Source organism: Pyrgilauda ruficollis, unplaced genomic scaffold (genome assembly GCF_017590135.1).
Source record: "Pyrgilauda ruficollis isolate IOZ18807 unplaced genomic scaffold, ASM1759013v1 scaffold97, whole genome shotgun sequence".
NCBI lineage: Eukaryota > Metazoa > Chordata > Aves > Passeriformes > Passeridae > Pyrgilauda > Pyrgilauda ruficollis.
In genome coordinates this window covers 2,422,951-2,435,470 of record NW_024531821.1, presented here as the reverse complement: position 1 = coordinate 2,435,470, position 12,520 = coordinate 2,422,951, and the positions used below count along the sequence as shown (strand labels likewise).

General features: G+C 49.8%; 2 protein-coding genes across 3 annotated transcripts in view; both read right to left on the bottom strand.

The window, feature by feature from the left end:
* Positions 1-12,520, bottom strand: part of LOC121365583 (E3 ubiquitin/ISG15 ligase TRIM25-like) — a 430,661-nt gene that overhangs the window by 337,747 nt on the left and 80,394 nt on the right. The window lies entirely within an intron of this gene.
* HTR4 (5-hydroxytryptamine receptor 4) overlaps positions 1-12,520 on the bottom strand; it is a 36,360-nt gene that overhangs the window by 17,139 nt on the left and 6,701 nt on the right. The window contains exons 4-6 of the mRNA XM_041489912.1: positions 7,270-7,423; positions 6,238-6,446; positions 5,390-5,746 (exon numbers count right to left, since the gene is read on the bottom strand). Coding sequence (XP_041345846.1) covers positions 5,390-5,746; positions 6,238-6,446; positions 7,270-7,423 — 720 coding nt within the window. The remainder of the gene's footprint in view (positions 1-5,389; positions 5,747-6,237; positions 6,447-7,269; positions 7,424-12,520) is intronic.

The window sequence follows — 12,520 nt, the reverse complement described above, 5'->3', positions numbered from 1 at the left end:
TTTCAAAATGCTCTTTCCTGGCTGCCTGGAATGGGCTGTCACAGCCCCAGAACAGAAAGACGAATGCAGAAGTGAGGACTGGAAATCATCAGCTCATGCAGGAACAGCCTCAATCAGCTGGATTTCATAGGGATGGAATATTGGCAGGGCAGGATGCCATTCCCACGCTCCCATAGCAAAAGTGCAGCTTCACTGGTGGCAAACCCAAAGCAAGGCTGGCTCTGGATCAATTCCCAGGCCGGGTCACCCATTCAGGATGCACTGAGCAGCAGATGGTGGCAAGGATCACCTCTGCTATGCCAAATAAATCAAACCAAACCCTCAAATGCCAATTTCCTGGTTTGCAATGGAAAGTTGAAGGTGGAAAGATGCTCAGAGCTGCCCAAGGGCTGGGCTCACAGGTGGGTGAGCCCCACAGGCAATGGGAAGGATCTCAAAAATGGCAAATTTTTAAAAAACAGTCACATCACAACAGATGTGCTGAAAGTCCTCAACACCTTCCTGGAAATACCAAACTTCTGGCCAAAATATCTTGGGAATAACAAGGTTTTCTCTTCCATAGACATTCCAAAAGCCTTAAAAGCAATTTTAACATAACAACAGGGAAGCTTTTCCACATTGTGACTTTTCAATGGGGTAGTGCATACAATGCTTAAATGGATTCTCCTCTAGCGATCAGAAAGGAAGAGAATTATTGAAAAGAACAGCAAAGAAGTGAACCTAAAATTAAAATGCACTTACACAATTAGCTCTGAGTTGTAGATACTGCTGCCACGAGGAAGAACAGAACATGACAATAATTGCTGAGGTTTCCATAGAATTTCTAACCCTAAGGCATGTGGAGCTCTTTGCACATGCTGATTTGCATTGTCTGAAAACACTTTGCTAATAAACCAAATTAATCTCTGGAGAGGAGAGAACCAGCCCAACACATTCAAAGGTTAGTTGAAACAGAAGGAGAGTAGGTGGAGAGCAAAGTTCTATCCATAATAGAGTCTATTCAGGCACCAAAATTAGTTTTAAATCCTGTTTTGGACCTCTGGAATGAGTGGAGAGCCTGGCAAAGGACTGGGAGTTGGATCCAATAGTGCTGCATTATGAGGGATGGCTGTTTTATCTGAAGGCAGTTGTTGAAGTTGCACTCCATTATTTAAGTGGGAAGTTTCCACCAGGCCTGGGCCATGCCAGGAGGAGATGTCAGACACTTCACCTGCAGGATTTTGGGGCTGGGGGCTCTGTCTGTGCCAGGAGGAGCTGTCAGGCACTCCAGCTGCAGGATTTTGGGGCTGGGGGCTCTGTCTGTGCCAGGAGGAGCTGTCAGCCACTCCAGCTGCAGGAACGTGGGGCTGGGGGCTCTGTCTGTGCCAGGAGGAGCTGTCAGGCACTCCAGCTGCAGGATTTTGGGGCTGGGGGCTCTGTCTGGCCATGGATCCCTAATTCCAGCTGCAAGGCAGACCCTGCCCCAGCACGACACAGCTGCCCTCACTGCCCAAAGCACAAATCACACAATTAGAGGCAGACAAAGATGAGTGACATCTCAGTCATCTCGAAGCTCCAGGTGCCCTGCAGAGCCTCAGCTTCCCCACCAGACACAAACTGATCCTGAATCTTGTATGGGGCCAAATAACAAAAAGGGGTTTAGCTGCACTGTAATCTCTTTTTCCAACATCCAGGCATATTGAAAGGGATTATCTTTCAAAAACTGAAGGAAGCTGTGCTATTGCAAATCTCTAATCCCCTCTCTCCCTTTTGTAGGAAATAAGATAAATATCTTGATTTCACTCAGTACAATTACAAGAAGCTTTTCTCTTATCAGAAGCTCCCTGTTCCCTCCAGGGAGGCGTTTTTGGAGCTGGGACAAGGCTTCAGCAGTTCCTGCTCTTTGGGGAGCAGGGTTTGGGGGAAGGGGGCTCCTCTGACACAGGGTGGTAATTTGGGCTTTGTGGAACAAACACATTCCTGCACCTGAGGGTTCCTCTGCTCCTGGACCCTGCAGCAGATCCCAAATCTCCCCTGACTCAGCCCAAATGTGTCTGAGTGACCTCAGATGGTCCCAGCTCCCTGTGCCCTGAGAGCCCCAGTCCCAGGGAATGGCACAGAAAGGCTGGCACTGATGCCCAGCTGGAAAACCACGCCAGGGAAGTTGGAACATAAGTTTGGTTGTAAATATTGGCAAAGCTTCATTAAAAAATTAAGAGCGCTCCCTCAAGAAATGACAAAACTCTTTTTTTAGTTGTTACTGAGTCTAATCATCCCTCGTATTTTTAGAGAATTCCTTTCCAGGTTGGCAGCTAATGAAATTTAGGTGAAAATCAAATTACTCTTGGCTATTTAACAACATTAGCATTTCCAGGCAGCAGTGAGATCCCCTCAGCTTGGGCTTGGTCTGGAGCCACTTCTGCTGGCACAGGGAGCTGATCCCTGGACTGAAACCTCTGGAGTGGAAAACACATCTTGAGCAACCTCTGGCTGCCCTGCCCTGGGCAAAACGAATGAAATATCACTGAAGTCATAATTTTTAGATGCTCATCGTTTGCTGTGTCTCTCAAGCTTTTGCTCAGGAATTTCCAAAAATAGAATTTATTGGGAGCGTGGACCTTGGCAAGGGGGGAAGTTCTTCCCTGATGGTGCCATGAATAAAGGAACTGCTGGAGAAGGGGCAACACAGACCCAAAAGCTCTGGAGGTGCCACCAGCACAAAAACTCCACAGTTGCCTCCAAAATACCTCCAAAAATGCCCAGTGCAAACCCAGGGTGAAACAGGGAGTCTGGGGAATGGAGAGGAGGGCAGAGCAAGCCCAATGATTCACCTGGGGCTCATGAACTTGTCCTGAAGGAGACAGGACCTGTCAGAGCTCTGACTCATCTTGCAGGATCATGAAAATTCCCAGGCAGTCAGAAATTTTAAACCTTTCCAAGCCCTGAGTGTGCTGCTCTGCCTTGGGGAGCTCCGTGGTCTCTTCACATGCCTGAGTGCCCAGGGAAGGATAAAGAACAGGAGGAAGAAGAACAGGAGATATTTTACCTGTCAGCCCAGATCCCAAGAGACCCACTGGGTGCACCAGGAACAGCTCTGAGGGACAACCTCTGCATTTCCTGAGCTGAGCCACAGCTGCAACCCATGAAATCCCACCCTCACAGGTGGGGTGGGGTCACTGCTGCACCCCCAGCACCACCTGTGCTGTGGGGGAACCCTGGCTGAGAGCCACACATCACCAACCATTCAAAAAACAGCATAAACCGTTCAAAAAACATCACAGCCCGTTCAAAAAACATCACAAACCATTCAAAAAACATCACAAGCCATTCAAAAAAACATCACAAACCATTCAAACACCCACACAAACCATTCTATGGTTCCAGGATTCTGTGATCACTCATCCTTTTGCTCCACAGCAGCTCTGAGCACTTTACTACCACCAGGGATTTATTTTTATTCCACTGGATCCATGGAGCTGTTAAACCTCTAAAAACTGGAGCCTGAGGTGCTGCACTCCTGTTCCAGTGGCAGCAGGGAGCCCTGGGGCTCACTGCACTTCCAACCCCACAAAGTGCTCATTTCTGCTTTTCTCCACTTTGTTTCTCTTGGCTCATTCAAGAGAAAAATCAGGAATCGTTATCCTTTGGAGAAATCCTATTGACATTTGGAGAAGACCTCTCAGTGCTGGAAAATGAGTGGTAAATAAACCTCTCACTAGAGCTTTCCCTGGAGAGAGCAATGCAGTGCTCTGAGCACTTCTGAGAGGAAATGGGAACACAGCAGAGTGACCTCCCTGACCCAGGTGTTGCAGAGTTTGTCTGCTCTGATCATTGCTCAAATGTATTTCACCCAAAGTCATCTTCTTTGCCGTGGCAAAATTTCACAACTTGTTTTATCCAGGAATTCCAGCAATGCTGACCTGGCTCCCCATCCACTTGTGCTGTACAAGAGTTCAATAATTCATGGAGGCAGGAGTTTGTCGGTTTGTGTTGAATAAATATCTACTTGTGACAGAAGAAATGCAAACAATCTGTTTCAAGGGGAGCACAGCATTTTTCAGATGATTTTGGCTTTTTTCAGTCTGGTGTTGCACAGAGCCCTGAGCACCCAGAAATCCCCATCTATTTACAGTTCATTATTGTGCTAATTTTTGTCATTTGTTCAGCACAAGGTCTGTCCCTCTTGCCACGGCCCTCCCTGCCAGGGGACAAAAAGCAGCTGTAAAATCCCACTGGCACAACCTCCCCATTTGCAGAAACTTTTGGTCCCCTTTCCTAAAGGAGATACAGCAGAGAGCATCCAAGGGTCAAGACCAAATGATGCCAAAATTCACACACAACTTCTGCATTCTCCCAGCTCTTTCCTGGGCACACCCGGGCACACCTCTGGAGGAACTGCTCCCTACAAACCCAGGCTGTCTGAGCCCCTCAGGTTGCTTTTGCCCTGTCCCTTTCTAATAAATTGCAGGGATAATTCTAATAAATAATTGCTGCCCCTTCCACCAAGATGCTGCAAAATGAAAGCAATCCTGTACAAACTCCTCTTGCTGGTAGCTGCAGGCTCTGGGCAGCCCTGGGCTGATGCCTTCAGTTTAAGCTTTGATATTTCCCAGACTCTGCACTGCCCTGGTACAGAACTCTGAACTCCACATCAAGTGTCAGCAGCTCTCCTCACAGCTCAGGCACACAGAACAATCCTTTTCCAGCCCAGAACCAAGGACACCGCTGCAGCTTCAGCCCAAAAAGTGCCACCAACAGGGAATGGAGGAGAGCAGTCTGGGAGGATGGGACTGCATCAGCTGGAGCTGGAATTGGACACTGAACCCCAGTATGGAATGGACCAAAACTGATCAAAGAGTGAGAACTCGTGGCCAGGAGTCCACCTGGGGTGGAGCCACGGCCGGGCTCCTGCACTGCCCAAGGTGTAACCTTTGAAGGGCTTTTAATAAATCCCTGCTTTACTCCTTTAACACTGTAGCCTAGGTGGCCTTCTAGGCAGCCTCTGAAGGCATCAGGGCATGTTACCATGATATTTTATGAAAAATCCCTTCACCAGGATTTCTTCTCCTGGGAAGATGAGAAGCCTCAGAAGAAAAGAAAAACAATATTATCTGATCGCTTCTCCCTGTGTTTTGCTGCTTTGGAATGCGGCAGATACATCTTTGATTGGTTCCATGTGAATTGTTTTTACTTAATGACCAATGCCAGTCCAGCTGTGTCAAACTCTCTGGTCAGTCACAGGTTTTTATCATTCATTCTTGCCTAGCCTTCTGATGTAGCCTTTTCTCTATTTTTTTAGTAATATAATATAATGTAATACAATATATCAGCCTTCTAAGAAACATGGAGTCAGATTCATCTCTTCCCTCATCCTGGGACCCTCACAACAACCCAACAAGGGCAGACTCACCTCAGCACGTGCGTGGAGCCGTTGATGGTGGTGGTGGAGCAGGGCACGGTCTGGCCCAGGATGGAAGGCCTTCGGTAGCGCTCGTCGCCACAGCAGAGGATGATGAGGAAGGCACGTCTGAAAGCCTTGTTGAGGAAGGCGTAGAGGAAAGGGTTCAAGCCCGAGTTGATGTAGCCCAGCCACAGGAAGGCCGTCCACAGCTTGCCGGGCACGGTGTAGTTAATGAAGGGATCCACGATGTTGGTGACAAAGAAGGGGGCCCAGCAGAGGCAGAAGCAGCCCATGATGATGCACAGGGTCTTGGCAGCTTTGGTCTCGGTTTTCATGCGGTGGCTGCTGTGCTGGTCGGGGTGGTGCTGCCGTGGCTCATGAGGGCCATGCTGTGGCTCCTGAGGGCTGGGCCGTGGCTCCTGGGGGCCAGGCCATGACTCCTGGGGATGCTGCCATGGCTTCTGGGGGTGCTGCCATGGATCCTGAGGGCCGTACCGTGGTTCCTGGGGGCCCTGCCGTGGCTCCTGAGGGCCGTGGTCTCGGTTTTCATGCGGTGGCTGCTGTGCTGGTCGGGGTGGTGCTGCCGTGGCTCATGAGGGCCATGCTGTGGCTCCTGAGGGCCGGGCCGTGGCTCCTGGGGGTGCTGCCATGGCTTTTGGGGGTGCTGCCATGGCTCCTGAGGGCCATGCCGTGGCTCCTGAGGGCCCTGCCGTGGCTCCTGAGGGCCCTGCTGTGACTCCTGAGGGCTGTGCCATGGCTCCTGGGGGCCCTGCCGTGGCTCCTGAGGGCCGTGCCGTGGCTCCTGAGGGCCGTGCCGTGGTTCCTGGGGGCCCTGCCGTGGCTCCTGGGGGCCCTGGCGGGGCTCGGCCGGGTTCCCCGCGCGCTGCAGCAGGCGGATCTGCCGCGCGTGCGCCCGCGCCGTCACGTAGATGCGGTGGTAGGCCAGCACCATCAGCAGGAAGGGGATGTAGAAGGCCACCACGGAGCAGGTGATGGCGTAGGGCTTGTTCACCATGAAGATGCAGTAGGTGGAGTTGGAGGCCTTGTTGAATTGTCTTTGCTGGATCTGGGGTGCGGAGGGGAGGGTGAGGCAAGGAAGGAGGGAAGAAGTGGGGATCAGAGAACGGGCTGGGTTGGGAGGTGTCAACTACACGCTCATAATCTCAGTGCTGTCAATCAGTTTAAGAAGCTTTCTCTACGGCCTCAGGTCAAATGTAGTGCTCTCTTGACTGTCAGAGTCTGTCAGCACAGAAAGTCTAAAATTCTCAGCGTCCAGGACTCCAACAGGGAGGGACCTTAAAAATCCTCTTGTGTTACCCCCTGTCATGGGCAGGGACACCTTCCACTAGACCAGGTTGCTCCAAGCCCCATCCAGCCATCCTTGGGCACTTGGACACATCCACAACCTCCACGAGCAACCTGTGCCAGGGCCTCACCACCTCCCAGGGAAGGATTTTTTCCTAATATCCCATCTAACCTGCCCTCTGCAGTGTGCAGCCTTGTCCTGGCACTACAAGCTCTTGCTTTTTCTACCAAGAGAATAATCCTGCCTCTTATTTTAGTGAGAGCTGCAAAGGCTGAGGGGACCAAGGACTCCTGAGGTGTTGTCAGGGGCCAGCTGGGCTTGGCCTCTTTTCCAAGGACTCCTCACTGAACTGGGAGTGAATGTGGCTAAAATCCTCTCCCAGGCCACCCCTGTCCCTGTGTCAGTCCTTCCAGGACAGAGCCACCTCAACCCCCCTTAAAGACCCCTCCAGAAACTCAGCAGCCCCTCCACACTGCCAACAAGAAGTTTCTCCTTCTTTTCCCCTTTCCCTGAGAACTGCTTTTTAGAGAACATCCAGCACCCATCCAGCACACTGGATTGGCGTCCCTGCTTGGCTGCTCACCAGATCAATGATGCCAATGCTGTTCCAGCCCTGCATGATGGGGAGGAAGGAAATGAAGGTCGGGATCACCCAGCAGCCTCCCAGCATCAGCGTGATTCGCAGCGGGGTCATCTTGTTCCTGTACACCAGGGGCTGGCAGCAGATGGCATAGTACCTGCAGGGCAAAAACGGGGTCAGAAAGCAGCTCCTTCATGCAGAAAAGCCAATTCTTTATTCCCATAACTCATTGTTCTGTAGTTTTCACGGACTTTGTGTTCAACCCCAGTTGGCTGGGAGTTTTCCTGGCGCTCAGTTCATTGGTTAGAAGGTGTTTTTGTGTGTACCTGTTCAGACTTTTTCTATTCACAGGTGTTTATGTATTCTTTGTGGGCTCTAAAATTATTATTTATTTCTGAGAAGACCAGATCAGCAAATATCCAGTTGCAGACTTTCACTGGTCCTGACCTGACAATCAGTCTCAGATTCCCAATAAAATATTTTTTGCTCTTTAGCTTTTTGGATTCTTTAAAAAAATTATGAGGGCAGCAGAACCATGAATTAGAAGAATTAAATCAGCAAGCACACGTGTGTATTAAAGAGCTGCTCTTCGAGATGTGCATTTATTTCATCAAGATTTGAGTGGGACCAAGAGCTTTGTCCTAAACAGGCACAAAAATATAAGAATTTCCATTTTTTCCTAAGGTTTTTTTTTTTTTTAAAGTCATGTGGAGTCAACCGAATTGCTTTATTTTGATAAAATCAGATGATATATTCCACACAGAGGTTTGAAATAATATCAAAGTGTCAAAAGAAAACATTTCTTAAAAGTCTCTTTGAAACAAGATTCAAAATGTCACAGGGGAAAAACGCTGAAACAGGCATTCAACTCCTGCAATTTGATAATTCCTCTGTTCTCCTCTGGTTTCCTGTGTGCATGAAAAATCAGCCTGTTCCTCTGGAAAGCTGCACTTCCAAAAAATGGGATTTGCCAGGAGCTGTCTTTTAGAGCTGTGGGTGAAATGTTCCTCTGGTGGAGCTCCAGCTCCCCTGGGGCTGATCCCTGTCCAGGAAATGACCTTGGAATTCCAGCAGCAATTTTGGGGACGTTTACTGGGACAGAGGGAGCTTCAGAGCTGCTCCTCTGACTCAACACAAAGGATCTGTAATAAATTTAAACTATTTCATTGTTTCTTATCTCAAAGTCACCCACTGGAAGTGCTGGACATCAAAGGCATCAAAGGCAAGGCACGAGAGACTCCATTTCTTTGCAGAAAGGGCAAAAGAAGAAATCCAATAAATGAGAGGATAAAACCAGCCAAGACAGCAGCTAGCCTTTGACAAGTTGGATAAGCAAACAGGAAGAGAAAGCCACTGTACACTGGTAATTAAGTGCAGCAGGAAAACAATTCTTGCCAGCAGTTTGAGTGATCACATTTCTCTGCTCCTCTCTCAGCTGCAGCTGAAAGAATTACACTGAATTGTTCCTGCTATTAAAGGCCATTAGAGTAAAAATTATGCCTGTAAAAATGACACCTTAAGCTCTCATATTTCTTCCCTCCCAGTGATTCAGCAGCAATTTTCCTCCACTTTCATGTCAGAAGATTTTATTTTATTTCACTTTCCCTGCTACCAGAACTTCCCCCGTGCTCAGCCAGCCCAGCTGGGCTCCTCCTGTCACTGTTTTGGGTGACAAAGTGCCCTGAGCAGGGTGTGGGTGACAGCTGTGTGGTGGGGAGGGAGGCAGAGGAGCACAGCAGCCACTCCTCAGAGCCCAGCAGGGTTTCCATCCCAGGAATCAGATATCAGACAGCCGTGGGTGCCACCAGAAGGCCTGGAAGTCACAGCTGGTGCAGGAGCTGGTGGTTTGATGTATGTGGTGGCCTGAGCATTTAAGCAGCTATTTATTCACTGGGAGAAAAGTAATTATATCTGTGAGATTGGAAATAGTTTTAGTCAGAGGCTGGAATAAAGACATGCTCTGTACTCCTGCTCCATCCCAAGGCTGAGCTGTTTGCCTGGGCTCCCAAGGAACATCTGTCACATGCTGCTGTGGCAGCCTGATGGATGAACACAAAATGCAATACATACACATCATTAATGCCATGTCCAGGCCCAATTAAATATTAATTCTCTCTATTATCAGACAAGTTCCTTGCAAATGTTCACTTCCCTGTTCCCTACAGCAGAGGAGCTGGTGTGAAACCTCCTCTCCTCTGCAATGACATCCTCCACTGAAGGGGAAACACAGGAATCCCTTCCCGGAGCTGCAGCTCTTCCAACAAAGCAAAGGTTAATATAATACTTCTCCTTCTCCTTATCAGACATTTGCCACAGGAATGAATCAAGTGCTACCATTTCACAGGTGGCTGAAAAGAAGAAATCCATCATTTCTCTGGCCTTATGGCTCTTTGGCCACTGCAGAAATCACAGAATCACAGAGAAGGTGTGGAATCCTCTGGACTACAGGAAGGGACTTGGGAAGGGACCTTAAAGATCATTTAATTCCACCCCTGCCATGGCAGGAACACCTCCCACTGTCCCAGGCTGCCCCCAGCCCCAGTGTCCAACCTGGCCTTGGGCACTGCCAGGGATCCAGGGGCAGCCACAGCTGCTCTGGGCACCCTGTGCCAGGGCCTGCCCACCCTCCCAGCCAGGAATTCCTTCCCAAATCCCACCTATCCCTGCCCTCTGGCAACGGGAAGCCATTCCCTTGTCCTGGCACTCTTTTTCCATCTTCCCCCAGGCACTGGAAGGTCTCAGTTGGGAACCAGTTCCACAGTTCTGCAGTTCCTGGATCTGCCTGCCAGCAGCACAATGGGCTGTGGGCCATGGCAGGGAATTATTGATTTATCCAAACACCTCCTCAATCCCCTGGCTGTGCAAAAACTGCCCTGGAGTGCTCAGCTCCTGCCTCAGCCCCACTGAGGCTCTGACCACAGCCCTGCTCCTTCCTGCCTCCTGGGCACGGCAGAAATGGAATTACTGAGCTGCAGGAGATCATTCCCTGCCCCTGGAGAGAAATTAAAGCATCTCCTGGTTTGCAGTGCAGTTTGGAGCTGGGAGCCTGCAGGCACAACCCTGCAAGGAGCTCTTCAGCTATCACAGACAGACAAATCCACCCCCAGCCTTATTAACAGCCTGGCTCTGGGGGTGGCCCACACTTCAAAGCATTTGGTGTCATGTGCATATGGAAAATGATGTACAGAGCATATGTTGGACCATCCTGGGGCCAGGATGAGCCACAGAACACTCACTGAGCACTCGCACTGAGTAATATTTCACCCCCCCTTAAATCATCGGGGAAAAAAGAAGCCAAAAGATAGAAAACTGGGAAAAAAAAAAGACAAAAGGATGGCAAAACTGGGAAAAAGAATAAAAAAGGATGGGAAAACTGGAAAAAAAAAAAGAAGACAAAAGGATGGGAAAACTGGATAAAAGAAGGCAAAAGGGTGGGAAACTGTGGTTGCTGCTGGTTCTCTCCCAAAGTTAGGGTGCAAGTGTCAGTGGGAGGTCACTGCCCTTGTCCTTGTCCCTCAGGGAATCCAGATGGGGACAGAGTCTCCAGCTGAGCCCTGACCAAGTGATGAACCTAAGGAGCCACAATTTCAATTTATTTGCGCCTTTGGGAAATTAATCCAACACTGCTGTTGCTGATATTTCAGTGAAAACAGGTTCTGGCCTCTGTATAACCAGATTTTAACATTTTTTTGGAAAGAACAGCTCTTTCTATTTTCCTTTTTCCCACTGAGCAAATAAGCTTTGGGCTCTCGTTGTGCCAAAGAAAACAAAGTTCTGCATCGTTGGTCCAGAAAAAGAAAATGTCCTAAAATGATTATATCTAACAAAATTAAATTCTTATTAGAAAAACAACGGCCTGCTGGTGTTGAGATAATTACACTGAGAAAAATGCTAAAGAGAACAGTTAATTGGAGCTGGATAAATTTAGCAGGGAACACAAACAAATAGATGTTGCCAAATGGAGAGAGAGGGGGCTCCTGATGGTCCCCATGAGGCTGAGGTGTGTGGAGGGTTATTGGCAGCGAGGGTGACGAAATAAATGAAATATTTCTGGAGGGTTTGCAAAGATGAATAAAGGGCAGCGCGTCCCCCAGCCCGTGCCGTGGCCATCTGCTCTGGGATTTTGCTCAGTGCTGTCAGACCTGCGTTCTGCAGTCCCCGGGCTGGTGTCCTGCCGGGCAGGGACAGCTCCACAGCTGTGTCACCTCTCCGAGCCGTGGGGACAGGCCCAGCTGTCCCTGCCTGCGCTGCCCCTCTGCTCCTGGATCTCTGGCTGAGATCCAGGTGAATTTACAGCCTGGGCACAGCTCCACCTGGAATGTGGGGCATTTAATCAGACTGTAGCCATTAATTACTGCCAGCTAGCCAAAGTTTAATCACTCTCCCCACTAACAAGCTCCTGGTGGCCCTGGGCAGCCGGGGATGTCCCACTGCTGGGCACAGCAGCTTCCTCCAGCCTGGGAAGAAACTCTGTGCTCCCAACCACAGCCTGGGCATCCTTTGGGCACCAGCCAGTCCCTTGTGCCCCTCTGTGATCCATGGGAAGGGGATGAGCAGGGAATGCTGGGCTGGAGCACCAGGAGCAGGGCAGTGCCCACCCGCATCCCTCAGGGCCACGCTCCGTGCCCTGGCACAGGGACAGGGCTGCTGTCACAGGATGTCACCACAGGGCTCGGGAGGCTTTACAGCATCACCTCTCCCACGGGGCTGAGCTAATTTGCTGTCCATTAATGGTAATTAATGTTTGCAAACAGCACAAGGAGCAGCTGTCACTCTCCGGGTGCATCTGCCGTGCTTTAGCCCTGGCTTAGCAGGGATTTTGGGCTGTGCCTGAGTGTAGGATCAGTTTGGGATCAAAGGACACACTCAGGGCTGGTTTGTGGTGTGCAGGTGTCTGAAACACTCCAGCAAACAGAGCAGCCACAGGGACACAGCCCTGGGGGGAGCTGGGACAGCCAGGAGGGGGCAGGGGCAGGAGAGGATGCTCCAGCTGCACAAAGAGGTGCCAGATGTGCATCCAAACCCAAACCCACAGACATTTGGGACCTGTTTGTTTCTCTGATCTTTTCCCCAGCCCCCAAAGACTTTGAGAAGTAATTGCATTGCAAATTGGACTGCAAATATTGGAGGAGAAAATTGCCTCTCCTGACAGGTCCGCTGTATTTGGAGACTCCGTCAGAGCTTCTGGGTCTGTTTATCTGCAGTGCAATTATTTTTTATTGCACTGGCACAAAAAACGGACATGTATGCATAA